We start from the raw sequence: 22,089 nt of genomic DNA, 5'->3' as shown, positions 1-22,089 counted from the left end.
TTGAACCGTGGTCCCTGTGCTTTGCTAAGCTTGTTCCAAGTAGGCGCTTTAGACCACTGAGCTATCTCACCAGCCCCTCAATATGTTTTGATATATGATATTTTGAGCTGAAAACATTAATGGAAAGAGTGGAACCTCTATCATATTTGTAGACACCGATCACGATACCTACACGCAAGTGTGTGTCACCTAACATGGTACGTTATGAAGCCCTGTGAGCCAGAGAAGCCAGTCTGTCGATGAGCTCTGTCTCATTTTTGGGGATGTCAACTTGTCTTAGGTGTTTAGTCTCTGTTCAGACTTAGTTGTGGAGGTTCCCTGTTCTCGTGTCTGTCTCCTTGCCCGTGTTACCTTTCGATTTCAGTCTGACTTTCCCCATGGCTTCTGATCTTGTCCCTACTGTTCTTATCGTTCTTCCATTTCTCGATCTAACTCTTGTTTTTATTCTTTCACTGAGAATATGTTCCTTCATACTGAGGAGTTTATTATGAGAAGGCTTACGTATATCTCCCAGGCCCTAGTTTTTCATTTATAAAAAATACAGAACTTTTAAGAACAGATTGCTGAGTTTTGCATTATGCATGTTTGATGGTGCTATATCAAGGGGTATAAATTAACTTTAATTTTTAGTTTTGAAAGTCCTTAGAAGTTGGAGGAAAGATAGTTCTGCTTCCTAATTATTTTTTTCATGAGCTGTTACGCATATCCACCAGTTTATATTGGCTGAAGCAGGCCAGTGCAAAACAGCCGTGTCCAGGATACTCAACAGGAAAAAACTGTGTTAACTGAATCTTTAACTGTTAGCTACGTCGTGAGTAGCACGCCGAGGTTAGTAAGTTCCTGGGAAGTCAGCTCATTAGTGTCCCGCTAGGTCTCCGAAGGTTTCAACTTCACATAAGCTAAAAATGTTGTTTACATGCCCTTCTTCAGTGCTGTTTTTCTTAGTATCAGTTATAATCAAGTAGAAAGGACTTGGTTGATGTTATTTACTAATAAAGCAGTTTTCATGTGAGCAAAGACTAGGTAATCAAGGAGTTTCCAATTTAAGAGAAATTAGATCAAGTAATTCTTTGCTTTTTTCTTTTCTGTGTTTTAGAGCTATTTTCACTTCTGATTTTACCAAAATACTAATTAAAGAATGTAAGTTTTAAAAACATATCTCACAGTAGGGGCCAGGGAGATGGCTCAGTGGAATAAGTGCTTCCCTGGAAAGCACAAGGGCCTGAATTCAATCCCCGGTTCTGCAAAAAAAAAAAAAAAAAAAAAAATAAAAAAAAAAATTTTTCACATGTAAGCTTGTAATTTAGGGCCCTTCAGTCCCTCTTTTTTTTTTTTTTAATGTGATATTAGGGATTGAAACCAGGGCCTTTGTGCTGAGCTAGCCCTCCAGCCCTTTTTAATTTTTATTTGAAGCGGGACCTTACTAGATTGCCCAAGCTGCAAGCGACACTCCAGCTGTGAGCCCCGGCCTCCGCCTCCAGAGCGCGGGCTGCTCCTGCAACTCTGCTGCAGCAGGCTTGCTTGGATTTGTGTTTTATCTTTAAAAGTTAGGGATTGTAAAACTTGCTAATCGTTTTCTTTGTTATTTGAAATACTCTAAAGAAATTGAGTGTAAGTATTTTCTGACAGAATTTTTTTGTTACAGAAAAATTTCTTGTAACTCTCAACTAGCTTTCTGAAGAATGATTGTGAAAACTGTACAAATGGAAACATCTGTACGTAGTAAAGGTTGAGTTGTATGTAGTATAACAGTTCATGGAAGTTACATGGTAGCAGATAATTACAGTATAATTTCTTAGTATATACTAAGATTCAATTGGGCTTAGTCCTAGTTGGGCTTTAAATTAGAAATATTTTTGAATTTAAGTTTAAATCTGTTCCACCTCTGAAAAGAATTATGGTTAACCTTTTTTGTCAGGGAATGATACAAACATTTGTTCTAAATTGGGTGCCTTGCTTGTTACTCATTAGCTGTTTCTTTTCATATACGGTAGTCAATGATTCTGAAGAATTTTACAAGTTTACAAAGGCATAGTTGAAGTTTAAAAGACGTTAAATAACTTTTCATAGTGACTGGGGAGATACCTCAGCAGTCTAAGCGCTGCTGGGCAAGTGTCAAGGATCCAGGTTCGATCCCGGGTACCACATGCCATGCTGTCACTGGAACCCCGGGTACGCTGAGCTGGCCACGGAGACCGGACATGGTGGCACATGCCTTTAGTCCTAGTGCTGGGGAGGCTCAGGCAGGAGGATCACTACAAGTCCAAGCTGCATAATGATTCCCAGTACCAAATAAATAAAAGATCAAAAGAAAATGAAAAAGAATTTTTGTGTAGTAAATTTTACTTATTAAAGAACTAAATTAGGGCTGAGGAGATGGCTCAGTGGAATAAGCGCTTCCCTGGCAAGCGCAAGGACCTGAGTTCAATCCCCGGTTCCGGAAAAAAAAAAAACAAAAACAACTAAATTAAAGATTTCTAGTGGCTTTCCAGGCAAGTGTCACTATTAAATGTTAGTAGTATAGCTGGGTTCTTGGTTAGACAGGCACAGATCTGGTTCTACCAATTTAACATTTGCGTATTAAAAATTCAACACATTTTATGTTCATATTAAAAAAAACCCTCAAATTCCTTCTTTTACACATTAAGTTTGAACACATTATATATAATTTGGGTAACAAAACTCAAGGTTGATTAACGGATGTATCAGGAGAAGTGGAATCCTCAGAAAAATCTAGTCCCAAATGGTAATAACCTGAATCGCCATCAGAGGGCTCTGTGGGCTCATGGATTGGTAGGTCCATTTTCTGGACTAGGGCTTTGACTCTGACACTGTTTTCACCCCCAATGACTAAGTTTTGTATTCTTTTTAAGGCAGGGATGAATGGTTACAATTTTTTAAATCAGTTAAGAGCATGGTACTACGAATATTTCATTTTAAATAGACCAGAAGACATTCTTTTTTATTTTCTTCGCCGCCAGGAGTATTTTTACACATACTGGCGGATACACTGGGAAGTGTTGGTGTCATCGCCTCCGCCATCATGATGCAGAATTTTGGGCTGATGATCGCAGATCCCATCTGTTCTATCCTTATAGCCATACTTATAGTTGTAAGGTAAGTGTTATGTTACTTTCAAGTAGTTAATGAGTGATAAGTATGCAACTCAGATAGATCTCGGGCTGAGGGTCTCTTGCTCTGCAGCATAAGGGCCTGCCTGGCAAGCACAAGGTCCTGAGTTTGAGTCCCAGTACCAAAAGAAAAAAACAGAAAAAAAATAAATTATAGATCTAAAGTACAAAGTATGATGTTGGTTTCTTTTGGTCTTTAAGAAACTCCTGCACCATAAATTCTCTTTAATATTTATTTGTCCTTTTGTATGTGCATGTTTCTCATTTATTTCTTACCTGGAGTTTGACCTCTCATTCTGGTATTTGGCAATTAAACTTCTGACCATAATTCAAGTCAGTGATCATTTTCTTAAATCTATCGCTGGAGCTGTAGAGTGTCATATCCAAACGTCAGCTGTGTACCTACAGTTAGAATGTGCTAGCTAGCCTTTGCATCTGTGTACTTATAGATGCCTGTGTCTCACGCTGTGACACGCGAAGAAGTACCAGGCTCCGCTACTGAAACTTGTTAATTGTGAAGTCATGTTATCAATGCGGGAGTGATGTAAAATGCTTACTGCAGTAAATTTAAGTCTGTATCCCTGTCGAACTCTGGAAGAGACGTCCATCATAGTTCTTAACCTCCTTTATGGCCTGCCAGTGCTGGCGGATGCACCAAGGTAGCTGTGTGGAGGTGCACAGCTTCTCAGGGAGCGCTTGCCGAGTTAGGCCGGGGGGGGGGGGGTGTCACCCGTGAGTCTCTTGCCCACTGTGCTGCCTCATGAGCCTTTTAAGAGTCTTTTTGAGACAGAGCCTCCCTAAGTTATCTGAATTGGGCCTGAACTCACAGTCCTACTTTCACATCACAGAATGCTGCAGTTATAGGTGTGTACCACCACATCTGGCTTTTTAGTTTATAATGTCTGAATTATTTGAGCAAGGAAACAATTTTGATATAAAGGTCTTTGTAAAGCTTAGAATGTCCTCCTTCATCTTTGGAAATCTTAGTACACTTCCAGTAGTGACACTAAACTTATTTCCAGTAAGTTCATTTTACTTGTGATTTATACTATAAAGCCTAACTCTTGATAGATTTGCTAACTTCTAAGTCTTTAACCTTATCACTCCTTTCACTTCATTTTATTAGGAATTACAGTTCTTAGTTGCTTCTAATATTTCTTTCTGGTCCTTTTGTCTCCCCTGATGTTACCCCTTCTCGGGTTCATGTGTCCTGCTTGAGAAACTGACAGTCTCCAGGTCGACTCCTCTCTAAACTTTTCACACGGGCTAAAGTTACTTTTCTCTAATGAGAGTCTTGTGGTAGATGAGCCCGTCTCTGATTCTCAGCCTGAGGTTAAAGCCCAAGCGCCCTGAACTCGGCTCCGTCTGCTTTCCAGCCAGCGTTCTGCTCCTGACTGGCTCGTTTATCCTCTCCACAGCACTCCTCAGCACCTCCTGCCTTCCCCTCCCCACCCTGCACTCTCCGCTTGCAGCCCGCCCGCTTGCAGCCCGCCCTCTTCGGGAGCCACCTGGGGACACTTCCCCTCCTGGGATCAGCGCGTGCATCACCGTGGCCCTCTGCCGCAGCGCCCTCTCATGGTGTTTCCTAAGTATGCGCGCATGAGCTGTATTCTGTCTCATTCAAACCCTGGGGACATGAGCAGTTTTACTGATTGCCTGGTTCTGCCTAAAAAGAAGTTGGGATACTTTGAATTGAATCAAGAGAAAATTGTGCTTTTTTCAGCCTTAGGGAATTACTTCTCCAATCCCAAAAAGGGAATTCTTAGCAATTCTTGTCACATTCGTTTATTCCACAAATACAAATGCACAAACACAGCAGAGAAAGCCTTTTCCCTGAAATATCACACAATGAACAGATAAACCATTCACGCGTCAGCTACTTGTGTCGTACACGTTAGTGATGTCAGCTGAGTGGTTTTTAGGGTTCGTTCTAAAGGAAGAAGCGGGATCTTCGAGCTGAGGTCTGCAGGCCCAGAGAGCGTGTTAGAGGCAGTGCTTTCTCGTTTAGGGAGACCTGGTGGGACAAAAGCCCTGTGCCGGGACAGCGATGGCACCAGAACAAGGCCAGGCTGGCTGGAACACGGGATTAAGGAGCGTGGTGTGAGGTAAAGTGGGAGCAGTGGCTGCGGCAAGTTGTGCTTTGCAGTTTGGATTTGCATTCAAGTGCAGTGGAAAGTTTAAAGAAGTGACTGTGTTTGAGTTATATTTTTCAAAGAAATTGTGACTGACGTATAGCTAGTAGGTTGTAAGAAGCCAGAGGTGTAAACAGGCAGATGAACTAGAAAGCCGTTATGGTGTGCCAGGCAGGAGGCCACAGGAGATGGAGTGGCATGTTGACACTAGCACATGCTTTGGGGGCAGAGCCGGCAGGATCTCTTGTGGACTGGCCTGTCGGAGTCAGTGTTGGGCGGAGAGGGAGAATCAGTGATGATCTGCAGAGTTTATGCGGGCAGCCACGTGAGTGGGGAAGTCACTGTTGAAAGAGAAGACTGCAAAAGAGTGACGTTTTTGGTAGCAAGTTTTTGAGGGAGTCTCCGGATCAGAAGTTCTGCTTTGGTTATCATAACTTTGAGATCTCTCAACAGATGTTTATATGGAGATTTCAAGTGGATAGTGAGGGTATCAATACGAAATTCTTGGTGCAGTCAAGTAAGGATACGGTATCCAAAGTAGACCATGTTCAGATTCATGGTCGTGAGTGGCATTTGTCTGGCTTTACTGGCACCTTCCCCAGTCCTTCTTTTTCTCTGGAAAATACCCCTTAGTGTGGTCCTTGTCACATGACTAGCTCCAGAGACCCTTTTAATGTAATGTTTCAAACAGCCATAAGCAGCCAGGTACACTTCGCTTTGGAGATAAAACTTATTTCTAATCTTTGTTAGGTCCTACTGACTTACAGAAGTTTTTTTCTCACATGTATACCTAGTTCTGGTTATATAATTTGATTTCATTATCGTGGATTCCTTTTTATTACTATTAAACTAATATTTGTATTGGATGCAAATGTTCTTTTTACCAAAGTAATCAATGAATTGTAAAAAGCTCATAACTGATATGTATGATTTAGCTATTTAAATGTTCTTAATTCTGTCTTTGGAGCTGAGAGCATGCCTACTCTGTGTCAGGGAATACCAACATGAGCAGACAGGTAAAAGCCCTACCCTCGTGGAGCCTGCATTCTGAGAGAAGTTCATAAAAGAAGTGAACATGCAGGTAGATAACGTAATTAGGGATACATGCTATGAAGCACATTGCCGCAGCCACTGCTCCCACTTTACCTCACACCACGCTCCTTAATCCCATGTTCCAGCCAGCCTGGCCTTGTTCTGGTGCCATCGCTGTCCCGGCACAGGGCTTTTGTCCCACCAGGTCTCCCTAAACGAGAAAGCACTGCCTCTAACACGCTCTCTGGGCCTGCAGACCTCAGCTCGAAGATCCCGCTTCTTCCTTTAGAACGAACCCTAAAAACCACTCAGCTGATATCACTAACGTGTACGACACAAGTAGCTGACGCGTGAATGGTTTATCTGTTCATTTGTTTTGCTCTTTCCCACTATAATGTAAAATCTGAACAGCAATGATCTTGGATTTTTTTCAACACCAGGCTAAGAAGGCCTAAAAGTTGAGTATTTGCTGAAGACAACATGCTACTTCATTCACATCATAAGGTGACATGAAGTACACAAGTGACATGGAGCAGAAGTCTATCTGATGGGAAGGGTGCAGTGGGCTTTGGCAGGAAGGGCGTCCCGGCCCCTGGTCCCTGGCCAGGCACCTGTGCTGATCAGTTGTGTGTAGGCGGGGCAGACACCCCTGACCTGTGGCTGCGGTAAAGGGATGTCTAGTTCAGGGCACAGGCTGGGAGGAAGGTATGACATCGCTGTCATCGTCTTGTGTGTGGTCCTCCAACCCTGGGCATGGAGAAGGAGGCTGAGGCTGCACCCTATGTGCAGGGGCAAGGTTGGAAGACCTGAGAGGCCAAAATTTCACTTTAACAGTTGCAGGGCATGATCTTCCCTATCAGATGTCCCGGGGAGGGGATTGTAGCTTAGCTAGCCACTCTGAGAACCTCGGAAAGGAGAGGAGAGGAAAAGGACAGCGCAGGGCGGTGGCTCCCAAGCCCTTGCCCTGAAAAGGTGTGACTGCCTGCCGCGTTGAGGTTTGTGGTCATGAATCTAAGGTGAAAACAAGCAGCACAGTTGTATGTTTTTCTCCAGTTGGTGGTATTTAGTTCTCAGTAACAGTTAAGGATTTGATAGAGTTGGATTAGTAGGTTGGAGTGTGGTGGGCAAGTGCTGACAATGAGAAAGGGGCAAGGCAGAGGGAAATTCAGTTAGGGTGACAAATGATGCTCCATGCTTTAAGAAGTGAGAGGTCCAGGGGCTGGAGGACTGGGGAAGTGATCCAGAAGCAGGGAGGGCAGTCAGACTGCGAAGGGCTTACGGCTGGGACTTGAGGGCCTGGGCGCCCTTATGGCGGTGAAGCATTGAGACATCCCGTGGAGGCTGAAGGATGGGCGAATTGCCGGTGTGGATACTTAGATCAGGAATAATGAAAGGAATAGAGGTAGCAAAATGATAAACCCCTGCTGAACTCTTCTGTGGCTGCAGGGAAGGAGAAAGAGTTGGCGTCTGGTCACAGGAGTGAAGCTGGGACAGTCTGCCCTGCGCAGGGAGGGCCTTCGAGCGCAGCCCTGACCCTGCGGGGCTGGGAAAGCGGCACTGGCGAGGCCGTGGGCGGGCAGCGCTGGGCGCCGCAGAGGACCTGCGCCGCGCTTCTGGGCTTTTTCTGTGGCGGTCTGAACCTGAGAGCAGAGCTTGTAACCAGAGCCAGCATTTCTGTGAGGGAGCAAAGATTTTTCAGAAATAAATGTACCTGTAGGGCACTGAAGATAAAACCACTACCTTTTAGAGGCAGACTGCATAGGTACTAGAAATGAAAGGTGACAGTCATACAGGTGTGATAGTGAAATGTATGCTAATGAAAACAAAATTATAAACTTCAAATTTTAAATCATAATTACTGTTGTTCTTACATATGGAACTTGAACAAGATAGATTTTGATAAATCTTATTGATTCCTATTTGTAGACTGCGTTAAATAAAAAGCAAGCATTTTTAGCACGCGGGAGACTGTATCTGCATATAGTTGCATAGGAAAAGTTGTATGTATTTTATTTTTTTCAGAAATGTTTTTGGGTGTTCCCTAACAATTTCCGTTGTGGTTTGCCTTTCAAGTGGTTAAGTTTCTTAACTATACTGGGACTAAGATAAAGGTGGACAGTTTGTCAGAATTTTAACTTGCTTCTTGTGTATTTGTCTTGTGAAAATAAACATACTGGAATATTACTGCATGGAAAAATATTTTTAAGTCATATGTAGAGTAGAACATATCTGCTGACTGAAGCTGGGACAGTCTGCCCTGGGCAGGGAGGGGCTGTCTGCTAGCATTCTAGGAGAACACCTGCCACCGCGGGGGGGGGGGGCACGCCCGGCACCGCACGGTGGGAGGGGGGCACTCCTTGCATGCGATGCTTAACGCCTCCCCTGGGCCTGGGGAGAGTCGTGGCTTGGCACGGTTCTTGGAAGCTGAGGAAGGCCCTGCGATCACTTGGCGTGCCTGTGGTTCCGATGCGGCGTTCAGAGATGCTGGCAGAGGGCCTTAATTAGAAATGTTGAAAGGAACAGACTGGAAAGAAAGTTTGAATTTAAGAATGTGATTTAGCTAGCATTTAGTGGTTCTTAATGAACCACCTGCTTTATCTCAGTACTTCCTTAGGTTCTGAAGATACGATGCCAATCATTAATATTTCTACCACAATAAACCACAGTAAATATATTTAAAAATGTCCTGACTTAACCACAACCTCAGTTCCTTCCCCCTGGCATTATTTTCTCTTCCTCCCTGTCCTTCTCTTCCCCCCTACCCCCTATAAATACGCCTTGTGTGTGTGCCCCACAGCCCACCTTGCTGGCTCGAGGAGCTGGCTTTCCTGCGGGCAGGTGGCTGTCCCGGCCAGCGAGGGACGAGCATGTGTTTTGGTTACTATGAGTACAGCACAGAGAAGGTGGTGGTTGTCATGAGTTTTTATTTTAAAATGTTGCTAGTTCAAGGATGGGCACACCTGGAAGTCCCTCCCACTTGGGACGGCAGGGGTGGGGGGCGGAGGGTCACAGTTCAGGGCCAGCATGGGCCACTGTGGGAGACACGGTCTCCAAAACAAAGCCTAAGACTAAGAGTGCTGCAGACGTCAGGCAGTGGTAGAGCGCGATGCAGCCCAGCTTCACCCCAGCACCGCAGACAACAAGCAGGCGAGCCAGACCAAAACCAAACCAAACAAAAACTCCTTAGGTCAGTTATGCTAGTTATCAGCGTGCTCTGATGTCTGCCACAGAACTTAATTACTTTACCCATTTTTTCTTGCAAAAAAAAGTTGGTTTTCAATAACCAATTTAAAAATACTTTAAGACATAATTGTTTTGTAAATCAGATGTCACTTTTACTCCAGATAAAGAGGTGAGCACTGTGCCACAAATCAGAAGTGGTTGATTGAGTGCATACTAAAAAGAGCTTTCTGGTGCTATGTTCTAAACTGAGTCCTTCAGGAATCTGTTGCTGAATTCATTTATTTCCTTTTTAAACATGAAGTACACTAGGTTTTTCCTTCTACCACAAAAAGGTAGAGCTGTTACTGAATTCAATAAAAGAAAGAGAAGTATAGCTTTAGACTTACATAGTACCTGATTCATAAAATCATATTAAAATAATTATTTGTGCCATAATTTTGTTAAAAGGCAAACTTACGACAGTCATACAGAGCATATATTTATGACTAACCCTGCCACTTTTTATAACTGACATATTTGAGCTATAACTTTGCTGTCCAGGAGCAAACTATTCACTGTAGCTCTTTGTGGTTCACAATTTGTATTTCTGTTGCAAAAAAGAAAAGTAAATCAACAGTAATAAATGTTAGTATTGATTTAAAGTCTAATGATCATATACATATGCAGCTCTTTGATTAAAACTCATTTTTTATTTTCTGCTATTTAAGCCTTACCTGAAGTGTGGAATTACTTCGTATAGTTGTGTGTACAGCTTGCAAAAGGTACATGACATTGCACAAGATACAGATTTTTACCGTTCTGGCAAAGGCTTTATTGGATTTCTTTTAGAAGTACCACTCTATCAGTGCTTGGCAGATAGCAGAGGTTATCGTTAATCGTAATTATTCTCGCCATCCCACTCTATGCTCCTGAGGTGGGCCTGTTATGAACCTGTGTCTGGGTTCTAACCACTCTTTGGCCTTAATGGGAATTATAGGACAAGGAAGCCATAAAACCATACTTTAGACTTCTGTTGCTTTTATCAAAGGCTTATCAGATACCAGAACTTAAGTTTTTCTTGCTCTTTTGCTACATCGAAGAGTTTTAACTCCAGCACAGTTTGCTGTATTAGTATTCTGAGTGAGCAGCTTCATGCTTTTCATCTTGTTAGGGGGTAGTGGAGAATGCGAAAGGAGAGGGGACAAAGCAGAGGCGCTTACTGGGTGAATCATCTGGCCAGTTTCTCAGTTTCCATGATCTAAAGTTGAGGTCAAGCTTGCTGGCTTCTCTGCTTGCGGTCTCGCAAGGCTATAACCAATGTGCTGGCTGGGACTAAAGACGCATCTAAGGCTCAGGCTCATCTTGCCAGCTTGTGTGGCTCTTGGCAGATACTCACCTCCAGCTGCCTAATTCATAGTGGCGTACTTTTCCGAAGTCAGCAAGAGAGCAGCTGACCTCCAGGAGGGCTTCAGGCACTCCCTTAACTCCGTTAAGGACTTGCGTCTGATTAAGTCAGGCCTTCCCAGGACAGACTGCCTTATGGTTAATTGAAAGTCAACTGATTTCAAATCCTGCAGCTAGAATTTTCTTTACTTTTGCTGTGTTCTGTTGGATAGAAGCAAATAAAAAGTTCTGCCCTTGGTTGAGGATAGGGATTTTAAAAGGAGTCATTGTAGGGTATTCTAGCCACACCTTCTTTTTGTCTGTATTGTGAGAAACCAGTCCCTAGAAAAATTAGCGTTTGTTTTTCAGTGTGGAATGGAAAAATAGATGGGCATTTGCATGAATGAACGGATGAGAAAGTGAAGGCACAGCCCACGTGTTGCTTTGTCAGGGCCTAGTGCTGTTTTCTAGACGCTTTATGATTGCATCTGTACTGTGTTCTGCTAAATGTTTTAGTGCTCCCTCAAGACTTTTTGTGGCGCTAGCAGTGTGATTCTAGTCCCTACTAATAGATCAGTTTAGTCTTTCATATACATCAAAGTCATCAGAAAGGTTTGCTAAGTTTGTCCCTAGTGATCTTAAATTTGAAATATTTGAGTATGAGTAATGTGACTTTCAATTTATAAGAGTCACATATTATTTGAGCCTGTTTGAGCAAACAAATTACAATTTTTAAAAAGTATATTGAAAACAGTGTATCGCGTCCATCTGGTGCTGGTTCCCAGGATGCAGCTGATTTGATGCTGCAGAGCCTGGAGCGTCGCGCATCACGTACGTGGAGGGAACACTGTCATCGCTGCTGCAGACTGCCAGGAGGCATTTGAAAATGTCAAGTACAATTTCTGATTTTTTTTTTTTTTTTAAGAAAATCAAATGAAATTGGAAGCCGGGAGTATTTCCTGACCAAATATTACAGTCCTAAAGCCGGGGAGCTGTTGCTTCTGCTATGTAACATAGTTTACTAATCACTGATGAGTAAAATTAGATAGCAGATTCCATTTGACCCAGCCGTATACTTCACGACTGTGTTCCTGAAAGAATTAACGGTATCACACCACAGTGATGTAGAGATTTGTGCTTATCTCAGCACAGCTTATGGTAGCAAGGCCGAGGAAACAGGCTAGATGTGTCCCAGCAGCCACCAAGAGATGACTGGCTAAAGCAAATGCGGCATGTGTTCTCAGGAGGATTCTATCTGGCCACAAAGAAGGTGACATCGTAGTATTTCCAAGACAGTGGATGGTGCCTGAGACTGTGTCAAGCGAGGTGTCAGACACAGAGCTGAGTATTGATGGCTTCTGCTGTGGAAACACCTAGGACATGGAGCAACAAGAGTAAAATAAAGGCGAGATGGTAAGAAACAAAACAGGCAGACTTGTTGGAAATAGGAAGGGGGTCAGAGACTGAAGGGAGGAAAGCAGGGACGAGCACGGAGGGCAGGGGCTGAAGAGCCCCGTGTGTACGTCTCTTCCCAGAACGACTGGGGCCGTCATATGTTGCAAGCGCGCAGTAATACAAGCTAAAATAAAGTATGTAAGACTTGAAATTGGAAAGACGAGTTTTTATGCAAAGTATCTAATTATAGGTCTATAAAATCGATGAAAAAGCTGTAGTGAACAATTTAATAAATTAATAGCTATAGAATTGGTGTACAAAGAGCAGCACCCTTCATCTATACAAACAAGACCCAGTGAGGGTTTTAATTAAATAAAAGACCTTTACATTAGCAGCATCAAAAGTGATCTAAAGGTAAAAGATATAAAAGTTACATGAGGAAGTTAACACATCTAAAAATACAAAAGTAAGGTTGAACAGGTTTTTTTGAGGGAAACATAACAGTTCAAGAATCAATGCATGAATATGTCTTCGTAGATGTACCTACAGATTTAAAACTATCCTGATAAGAATGCCACTAGGTGTCCCCTCCCACCACCTCCAGACAGGAGTTCATAGAAGCTGATTGTAAAGTTGGTACGGAATATCAAGAGGAACAACTAAAACCCACAAAAATAAAACACAACAAAAAACCCCTCTTGAACTCCTAAAAAATACATAAAACTCAAAGATCTTGTAATAAAATAAATTTGAAAGATAAATTTGAAACTATATTTCTTATTATATACCTAGAGAAATGACAGATTAAAACTATTGTTTCATGTTTTCATAAGTTTATTGGTACGTCATAGGGAATTTGTACCTGATCTTGATATTCCTTGGTTCCTCTTTTTCCCCAGTCCCCGCCCCTCCTTTCAACCCCTCTTTCCTCCTTATTTACGGTGCTTTGTTTCCATTTTCTCATTTTTATCTTTTCCTTTCCTTCTCCCTCAACCCCCTCTGGAGTTCCCCTTTACTTTTGAACAATTTCTTCCTGTTTTACAGTGTCTTTTACACATTTTGGTTTTTACACTTTCAGTTTCTTTTTTAAAATTTATTATTATTATTATTATTATTATTAAAGTATTTAGTACAGGATCTCACTTTGCAGCTCAGTGTTGGAGTGTCCTTCTGTTTTGAGCCTCCCCAGCCCTGGGACTACAGGCACGCACCACCACACGCCTCCTTGGCTGGCTCTGTGCGCCTGGAGGTGGGGCCAGCGCAGCATGTGGTACCGCAGGCGCTTAGTTCATGGAGCTATCTTGCTGGCCCACTTTCACTTTCTTACACCAGCGAGATAATGTGATATTTACAGGTGTGTGTCTGATTGATTTCACTTTAGGGGTATGGTCTTTTTAAAATTTTTTTACTTTGGTACAGGGCCTCACTATGCAGCTTGGACTCATAGTGATCCTCCTGTCTCAGCCTCCCCATTGCTGGGATTACAGGCATGTGCCACTGCGCCTGGTTTCGGGGTCCACGTTGCATGCAGCACCAGATATCAAACCTGGGTCCTTACGCTTGCCAAGCAGGCACTTAGACCACCGAGCTGTCTCCCACCCACATATTTTCATACAGTTTTAAAAAGAAACCCTGGAGAGATAACCAAAGGCAAGTAACATAGTTACGTTAAGCAGAGGGAAGAGAAGGGAGTAGAAGTGGACTTGAAATATATTTTCAGTGGTGGTTTTGACTTTGGAATCATGCACAACTTTAAGCTTTTCCAACAAGTATTAAACTTCTTCAACACTTAATTTACTTGCTATACAAAGGAAAATAATTATCAGCCTTTTTAAAATCTTTAGTTGTAATGCTTCCAATTAACCTGTGTGAGCTTGATTTCCAGCTCACCGCACAGTGGATGGTTGTGCATAAAGTTACTCTGTTCTGTTACTTAATTAATCCTTTGAAAGTATGATTTTTGATTGTACCTCAACAACTAAATAGTGTAGTCAGCATCCTGTGAAACGTAGCAGTTCAGATCCTACTTTGAGATACTGTATATGTAAATATGTATTCTCGCTGTGCTGTTCTAAACAATTTACTTTGGATAAACAATTTTAAAGACATTCTTTTGCTTCTCATCTCAAGGGTAAGTTGCTGGAAGTCAGCACTGTGCTTGGTCTTGTCCTGGAGATGAGGTGTTGGGGACTTATCCCTGCTGTGGCCTGACCACGCAGTCGGTGGAAAGCTTCCAGTGTCAGCTCTTGCTGCCTCCTGCCGAGGTCCTCTCGGTGCCCTGGGCTCGTGCTGCCCTCAGCCTTTGTACTCTGTTGTGGGCCAGCCCCTAGGCGGCCGGAAGGCGAGCCTCTCCCGACATCAGGCTGTGCTGTGAGCACGAGTGCGCAGGGGGGAGGGCCAGCGGGCGCGCGCCTGGCTTCCCTAGGGCTGCGGCCCCGGCTGCTGCCCAGTGCTCATTGCAGGTCCTGCTTTGCCGCCGGGCGCCAGTGGACAAAACGCTGAGCCTCTCTGTGTCTTAAGTTCTCATGTTTAAAACAAGGATGATAATATCTGTTGTGGTCTATGAATTAAATACACTAGCATTCTATGTATAAATGGTGCTTTCCACGTAGGAAAGCAAGCTCCCACTGCTTGCCTGCCTGCAGGGAGTTGCTGGGAAATGCTGCCTGCCTCAAGGTGGCTTCTCCTAGTCCTGAGACCTGCTCTCCATGGTGGTGGCCTCAGATACACCTTACCGAGTGGAGGGGGGCAGACAGTGACAAGCAGGGCCCCGGAGAGGCGCTGGTCAGTACCTCCACTGCACTGGGGCCAGGGCAGCTCGGCCCCGGATTCGTTCCTAGCCGGTAAGTTTTTAAAAGTTGTAGAGCTCTGTTGTCAAGTCATGATCATGTTTGAACTCTGTGTAGTTTAGAATAGTTGCACGTTTACTGTTATTTTCAAAGTAAAAGAAGATAGTTTAACTCTGATTTCTAGTTGCCTGTTGGACCTCGATAGTAGTTGGTACATGGATTTTTTTTTTTCCTTTTTTCTGATTACATTTTTCTTGTTGATGTTAAGTTTTATTCTGGGTTGAAGCTTGTCGTTTCTGAAGCCACCTGAGGGACAAATTATTTTGGATAATCTTAATATTTTTCCTTGCCTAATCTGAGTTTTGTGAATAAGGTCCTGTTTCTTCACTCCTGTACTTCTCAGAATACGTCTCGGCCCTGCCAAGCCTCCTCCTAGGCCAGCCGGGGCACTGCGCCAGCTCCTGTCGTACGTGCAGTGCAGCCTGATCGTGTCCAATACGGGGGTCTGTTCAGACCTCATCTCTTAGAGCTGCGCCTGCGCTGTGGCACTTTTAGCTCTCCATTGCTTCCATGAGTTCTTGGTGTTTTGTTTTTTACTTATATTTTGAACGTAATTTTTTAGTTTTCTCATTCCTAAAAATGAAGAAAATAAGTTTTATTCAGATAATAAAGTATATGTCAGGATTGGAGAATGCTGATTTTTCCTACTTAAGTACAAGTTTTTCTTACTTAAATGTGAGTATAGGATAAGATCCTTTGTCTTCTTCTTTTTTTTTTTAATGTATTTGGTACAGGGTCTCACCACACATCTCAGATTCCTAGTGATCCTCCTGTTTTCAACCTCCCCAGGACTCTTGGGGTTGGGGACTGCGCAGCATGAGATGCCGGGGATCGAACCCCAGTCCCTGCACTTGCCTAAACAGGCACTTGGTGCACTGAGCTATCTCGCTGGCCCTGAGCTGTAACTGACTAGAGAGGACTCTTGACTTTCCTTTCACTATTAATTTGAAGAGTTAAAAGTCCAGCAAATTAGAGATGTTCTGTATTCCAGTACTTTTTATTATAATAGCATTTAACATTTTTAACTGATAGTCCATTGTGCAGATATGTGCTCCATGCTTGTAAGGTGCCAAGTGTGGTGCTGCCCTGGGAGTAAAGCAGTATGGCGTGGCCTGGGCTCCGGAGGACGTCGCCGTGGTGAGACGCTATAGCATGGCTGAGGGTTTGGGCTGGGGTGCCGCATCCGGCTTGCTTCTTACCCAGGCATAACCAAAAGCAAGCTGTTTAGTCTGCCTTTGTAGAATGAGGTAGTTGTTTGAAATAATCTCTTAGCATCTTTTCTCCATCTGTCGTTCTGTGATTCCAACATTTTCTTAAGGTTACTCAAAAGTTTAATTATTACTCAAAAGTTTTCAGGATCTAGACCTGTTTGTTGGCTTATAATTCCTGCGAGACAATTTTACTTACTGTTGAAATGGTGAGCATCTTCTTCTAAAAGCTGCTGCTGCTTTTTTTTTTTTTTTTTTTTTTTGGCGGAACTGGGGATCGAACTCACACCCTTGCACTTGCCAGGGAAGCGCTTATTCCACTGAGCCATCTCCCCGGCCCCCTAAAAGCTGCTTCTAAAGTATGATTTCAATATTTTTTCTTTGCAAAACTACTGGAAGTAGAGTAATAACTTTTACTTATTTGATCTGTTACAGTTTCAAGTTGAACCCAAATTATTTTCCATTTATGATGGTTTCATTATAAATTTGACCTTCAGCTGTTGAAGAGTACAGCCAGCCTGGTAGACACATATGTAAGGACTCGCTCTCTCACACAAGATGGAAAAGGGGCGTCACTCTGGGACAGTCAGAGCTGGCCGGCCAGAAGCGCCACCCGCCTGTCCTTTGTCCTTTGCAGCTGCCATCCTTTGCAGCGCCTGCGGTCTGGTCTGAGTGCACTGGCCCTGGTTGGGCAGGAATGTGCTGAGCTGTCTCCTGCATAGCCCTTCATTGTGGTGCACAGATCTGTGGGGAGTCTGTTTAGGGTTCTCCATGTAGTAGCTAATTAGAAAAATATGGACACAAACCTCTGAGCTGAATGTGTTTAAAAGGCAAAAACTGCAGTTCCTGTAGGTTTTCTTTACAACCTTCAAACTTTCTGTAGGGACAGGCAGCGCTCTCCCCTGGTCACACTGTGCTGGAGTGAGCACCTTTGCACCCACCACAGCTTTGGGCCTGCTGCATCTTACAGTTTTACATGTGCTGCTGTTGAATGTAGATATTTTATTTAAATGCTACCATAAGGCAGAAACCATTTCAAATTTCATAGACTAGCTAGCTCAATAAAGACTATGCCTTCCTTTTTTTTTTTTTTAAAAAAAAAATACTATTTTAGTGTCTCATATTAGTTAAAACTATTGACTTCTACTATTTCACTGAGATATTTATTTACTTTACACAGAGTCCCTACAATAAATGTAATCATTACATACTGCAAATATGTACTAAGACAAATTTTAGAATTGTTATTTAAAAATAAACTGTTTGCTTCTATTAATTTCATTGAGATATTTATTTACCTTGGGATTTTTTCCCCAACTATTTTATTGAGAGTGAAAGTCCTCAGCATAACCTAGACCGTAGCTAGTTGCCAAGTTAGAGAAAAGCTATTAAGTGCTAGGCCTTTCTCTGGAGAGATGCAGGTAGGTGTCAGTTGCACTTGGTAGGGGCCATTATGGGTCTTATTTAGTCACTCTAAAGCACAGCGCTGCACCTGTGCCTGTTCTGGCAGGAGCCAGAGCACCGGCCTCACCTTCACTGCCCCGCGTGCACTGTGTGTCTGCACATTTCTAATATATTCAGGCATTTTGCTTCAAGTCTAATTTTTTTTTTTTTTTTTGCAAATTTTTACAATTGTTTTTAAATAATGATTTTAAAATTTGTCTTAGTACATATTTGCAATATGCAATGATTACATTTACTGTGGGGACTCTGCGCGCAGCACGTCCTCATTCCGTGCTGACCCCCCTGCTGGCTCTCTTCTCCTGCAGCTCCTGATTGCCTTCCCCTGTCGAGAGGCTCCATTTCTATTTCTTCCTTTGTGATCACATAATGTCATCATCAGCTCGAGGTCTTCAGTGAAGGGCCTCTCTGGAGGTGAGGTTTAGGGGAACAGAGGAGGTACTACGAGATCCTTTTTTTAACTTATTTCCCTCTCTCTCCCTCTCTCTCTCTCTCCCTCCCTCCCTCCCTTCCTTATTATCTTCCTCCTTGCCTTCCTTTGGTACAAGGTCTCATTACACAGCTCAGACATAGTGATCCTCCTGTCTCAGCCTCCCCAGCTCTGGGATTACAAGTGTGCACCACCATGCCTAGTTTTGGTGGCTGGCACAGTGTGCCTGGGGTTCTGGGGGCGGCTCAGCATGCAGTGCCTGAGACTGAACCTGGCTCCTTCATGCTTGCCAGGCAGGCACTTAGACCACCGAGCTGTCTGCCCAGCCCAAGACGTGATGGGCAGGAAGTATTTAACTTGGGAGTCAACAGTCTTGGAATATACACATAAAAATTGGAACAAAGATTTGGATAAATTTGCAGATGGGTATTCTGGGTGATTTAGGAGGCAGGTGTAGAGTGTCCCGAACCAGCGGGTCAGTCAACGAAAGTCACCTGGGGGAGGAGTGGGGAATTGAAGAGGGGACAAAGGACAGGAGACGTGAGAAATGGAGACAAGACAGGATTCTGATCAAGTCTCGTTTATTCAGGGGAGGTGCTGGGTATATATAGTGGAGGCATAGGGAAGTGACGTCGGCGGGTAAAAGGCGCGAGTAACTAGGCAACCGGGCTATGACAGGATGTCCCACCTCCGGGGCATAGCAGGAGACTTATAGGAAATAGGCGGGGTGAGAAAGACCATAAACTTAACTCAGCAGGGGAATAGAATGGATACCGGTTAATGGCCTCCCACAGATCCCCCTTTACTTTTATATATGTATATAAAATATGGCTTTTGTAGATGGCTGATTCCCTCGAGGGGGCAGTGCCTGTCTTAGGTCGAAGTGTCCTCTACACGGACCCGACTCAAACCTTCCCCGTCATAGGAGACCAGGACAGCAGAAAGTCCCGTTTCTGTCTTAGGCGGCGAGTGGTGTCTCGTGTATGCCCCTCATTACCCGTCTCTGGCTAGCCTGACCATCTCACCAAGGGTGGGAGAACTAAGAGGTCTCCGGACCTTCATCATCGTAAGCTGGTTGTATTCCAGCGCAGTTTTCCCTTTCAGCCGTCTCAAGCCTGTGATAATGGACCTGTATGGGGTTTATTTTAATGGCATCCAATTGTTGTTTAATGAAAGTCATCAGCCTATTGAAAAGACAGAGTCCTATTGATAAAAATATTAATAATAGATCATCAAAAAAGGAAAAAAGCAACAGCTGTTCATTGAAAGACACAGAAACACATAGACAAAGATACATACACCCCTTAAAAAATCAAGATTGCACTCAAATATTTGGCCAAATTGAATTATAGTAACTATATTACAAGCTTTAGAAATTTTATAAGTAGACTAGTCAGATTTTGTTATTTGTCAATTATTAGAGCTCTCTTATTAGAAAAACTTGGAAGGAAATCTTTCATCTATAATTAATACGCATATTTTGTATTTTTATGCTTTTTGTCACCTGTTTAGACCTTAGATTTCCATTTAGTCAGTTTCTTGCATAGGCCCCAGTGTGGATGTAGCCTGGTCGCTGTTAACTTCTTCTTTAGATCTGGCTCCATGGTACACTCTGGTACCCAAGTAGGTCGGTTAGCATTCTCTGGAAAAACACAAGCATACCCTTTGCCCCAGGTTAGTCATGGACTGAGTCCTTTTTCATTATCCTGTATGGAAAGCTCTCCAAAGGACTATTTTTAGCCTTTTTTCTCTTACCTGGTTTGTCTTTCTGTTGCTGTAAAAGTGTAAACATTTAATAGTATACATTGACAAGTGAAGATGTCAGGATTGACTCTTTTTTGCTTTAACAGAATTTTGATCCTACAGTGGCCTTTGGAGGCCACCATTAGGCCTTTTATTATTTAAATGAATGTCAAATCAAGTGACTGCTTAAACCCCATGACTTTTTACACATTATTTTAAGCCTTTATATTTGTTTGTAAAATATCAAAGCCCTTTTTAATGCCATGTTTAATTTAGGACAGTAAAACAAGCAATCAAACTTATTAGGAATTAAAAGAATTTTAAGTAGTCTTTTAAAATATGTGGGGCAGTGACCTTTCACCTTGGTAGCTGCTCTACCTGGAGACCACCCACATTTGCATTTGAAAAGCCATTAAAATGTTTTTCCTTTAATTTTTATTTTCTAACCCATTATTTCTTTTTAATAATTTTAAATTTTTTAGCAAAAATGAATAATTGTGCATTATAAGAATCTGTGTGGTTTAAGCAATGGTTTGGTTTGATAGAATTATAACTTTGATTTCTCTGTATGAACAACATCGATTACACCAAACAAAACTTGCAGACCATTTAGCACTGGGGCTCTGTCTTTGGTTGATTTTACTCCATAGGTGTGCTGCCCATCTGCTAGGAGCAGCTTAATGATCTTAGTACCAATAAAGGATTTTCTTGAGCCCACATTACCTTCTAAAGTACCATCTTGAGCCTTAGGAACTTGCGAAGCCAGCCACACACACAGCCAATGCTAGTGCCACAGCATGTCATGGTCATGACCCACCTACTTAGCACCAGGAGCACAGGCCTCTGCAGCTGAACCTATCTTGGAGATGTCGATCTCGGTCAGCCTGGGATTAGAGTGGATGGGAGCATGGGCCCTCTGATCTGAGTTTGTCCCTTCCCCCAGCTATGTGCCTCCACACTTGGAACCAACCATTTGTAATTTAAAAAAACCGCCTTTTTACAAAACTTTTGTTGTTTACTGCTGACAGTAGGGCCAGGCAATGCAGTAAGTGTTCTAATATACATAATAAAGAGAAACTAACTTCTATTTTTAATAAGCAGTTAAGTTTTAATTTGAAGATGTTTAGCAGTAGATACCATAAGTCTGAAAATTCCAGTTTTAATTTTTTAATCTAAACTGGGAAGGGGTACGGGATCATTACCAGAGATGACATCTATATCAGGCAATACAATTGCCATGACACACAGTCCTGTCCAGTTGGTAGGTAAGTATGTGAAGGCTAAACTTCCCCCGCGTATAAACACATGTCTCTTTTTTGGGCAAATAGGGCTACTGTAGTTAAGTATTTGATTGCAGCTGGTGAAGGTAACAAATCCAACATCAACAGTGAAGCTATCATTGTGGATGCTTCCCTGCACACAGGAAGACTTCCATAGGAGTTAATTCCCCCCCCCCCCCCCCCCCCCAGAGGGTGGCTCTGGCTAATGCCTGCCAGTCCTCAGGAGTAAGCCAATTGTCAGCCAGTTTCTAAAATGGCTGTGGTGTATGGAGTCGTGGCTCCGTATTGGGCAACCGCCGCTGCCATTCTGGAACAGGGGGCCTTGCGGCTTTCCCCTCAAGGCAAAGACCCTGACCTTTGCAGTTCTGAGGCAGCAAAGGGTGGAGACCTGGCTCCTCCTGTGATGCCCTCAGGCCATCCCTTCCATTCTCAGGTTCCTTCCCGGCAATGAAGATCCTCTCAGCTCCATCTTTGCAGTCCACAGCTTTCTTGGCGCTTTCCTTCTGGCCAAGCTCACGACATTTTAAATCCTCCTGCTGGGCTCCTTGCTCTTGATTCTCAACATAAATCTGGCTTCCTGGTTTTGATTTCAAGATTGTGTTCCCTTACAGGAGGGCACACACTCTTAGGGGGTTCTTTGTCCTTTAAGATGGGTTTTACCTTTTTGTCCCCGTAGTATATTTTCACACTTTTTTTTTTAATCACATTAGCAACAACCGGGTCACAGTGTCTCTGGGATAAGATTTCATCAATTAAATTCCAGTAGGAAAAGGCCGTAACTGGTGTTATAGCCGAATTAGATAGAAATATTAATAGGCAATCAGACAGGGCAAGGCCCTTGAAGGAGACAGCACAAAAGACAAGTTATCTTGCAACTGTGGGA

General features: G+C 43.1%; 1 protein-coding gene across 1 annotated transcript in view; it reads left to right on the top strand.

Annotated features, from left to right (window-relative positions):
• The window catches only part of Slc30a7 (solute carrier family 30 member 7), a 75,468-nt gene that overhangs the window by 32,861 nt on the left and 20,518 nt on the right, over positions 1-22,089 (top strand). Inside the window, exon 7 of the mRNA XM_004637002.2 lies at positions 2,982-3,117. Coding sequence (XP_004637059.1) covers positions 2,982-3,117 — 136 coding nt within the window. The remainder of the gene's footprint in view (positions 1-2,981; positions 3,118-22,089) is intronic.

The sequence above is a fragment of the Octodon degus genome, unplaced genomic scaffold (assembly GCF_000260255.1).
Source record: "Octodon degus isolate 3935 unplaced genomic scaffold, OctDeg1.0 scaffold00084, whole genome shotgun sequence".
NCBI lineage: Eukaryota > Metazoa > Chordata > Mammalia > Rodentia > Octodontidae > Octodon > Octodon degus.
Note: the sequence above shows the minus strand (reverse complement) of the source record. Positions and strands in the feature narration are given on the sequence as shown.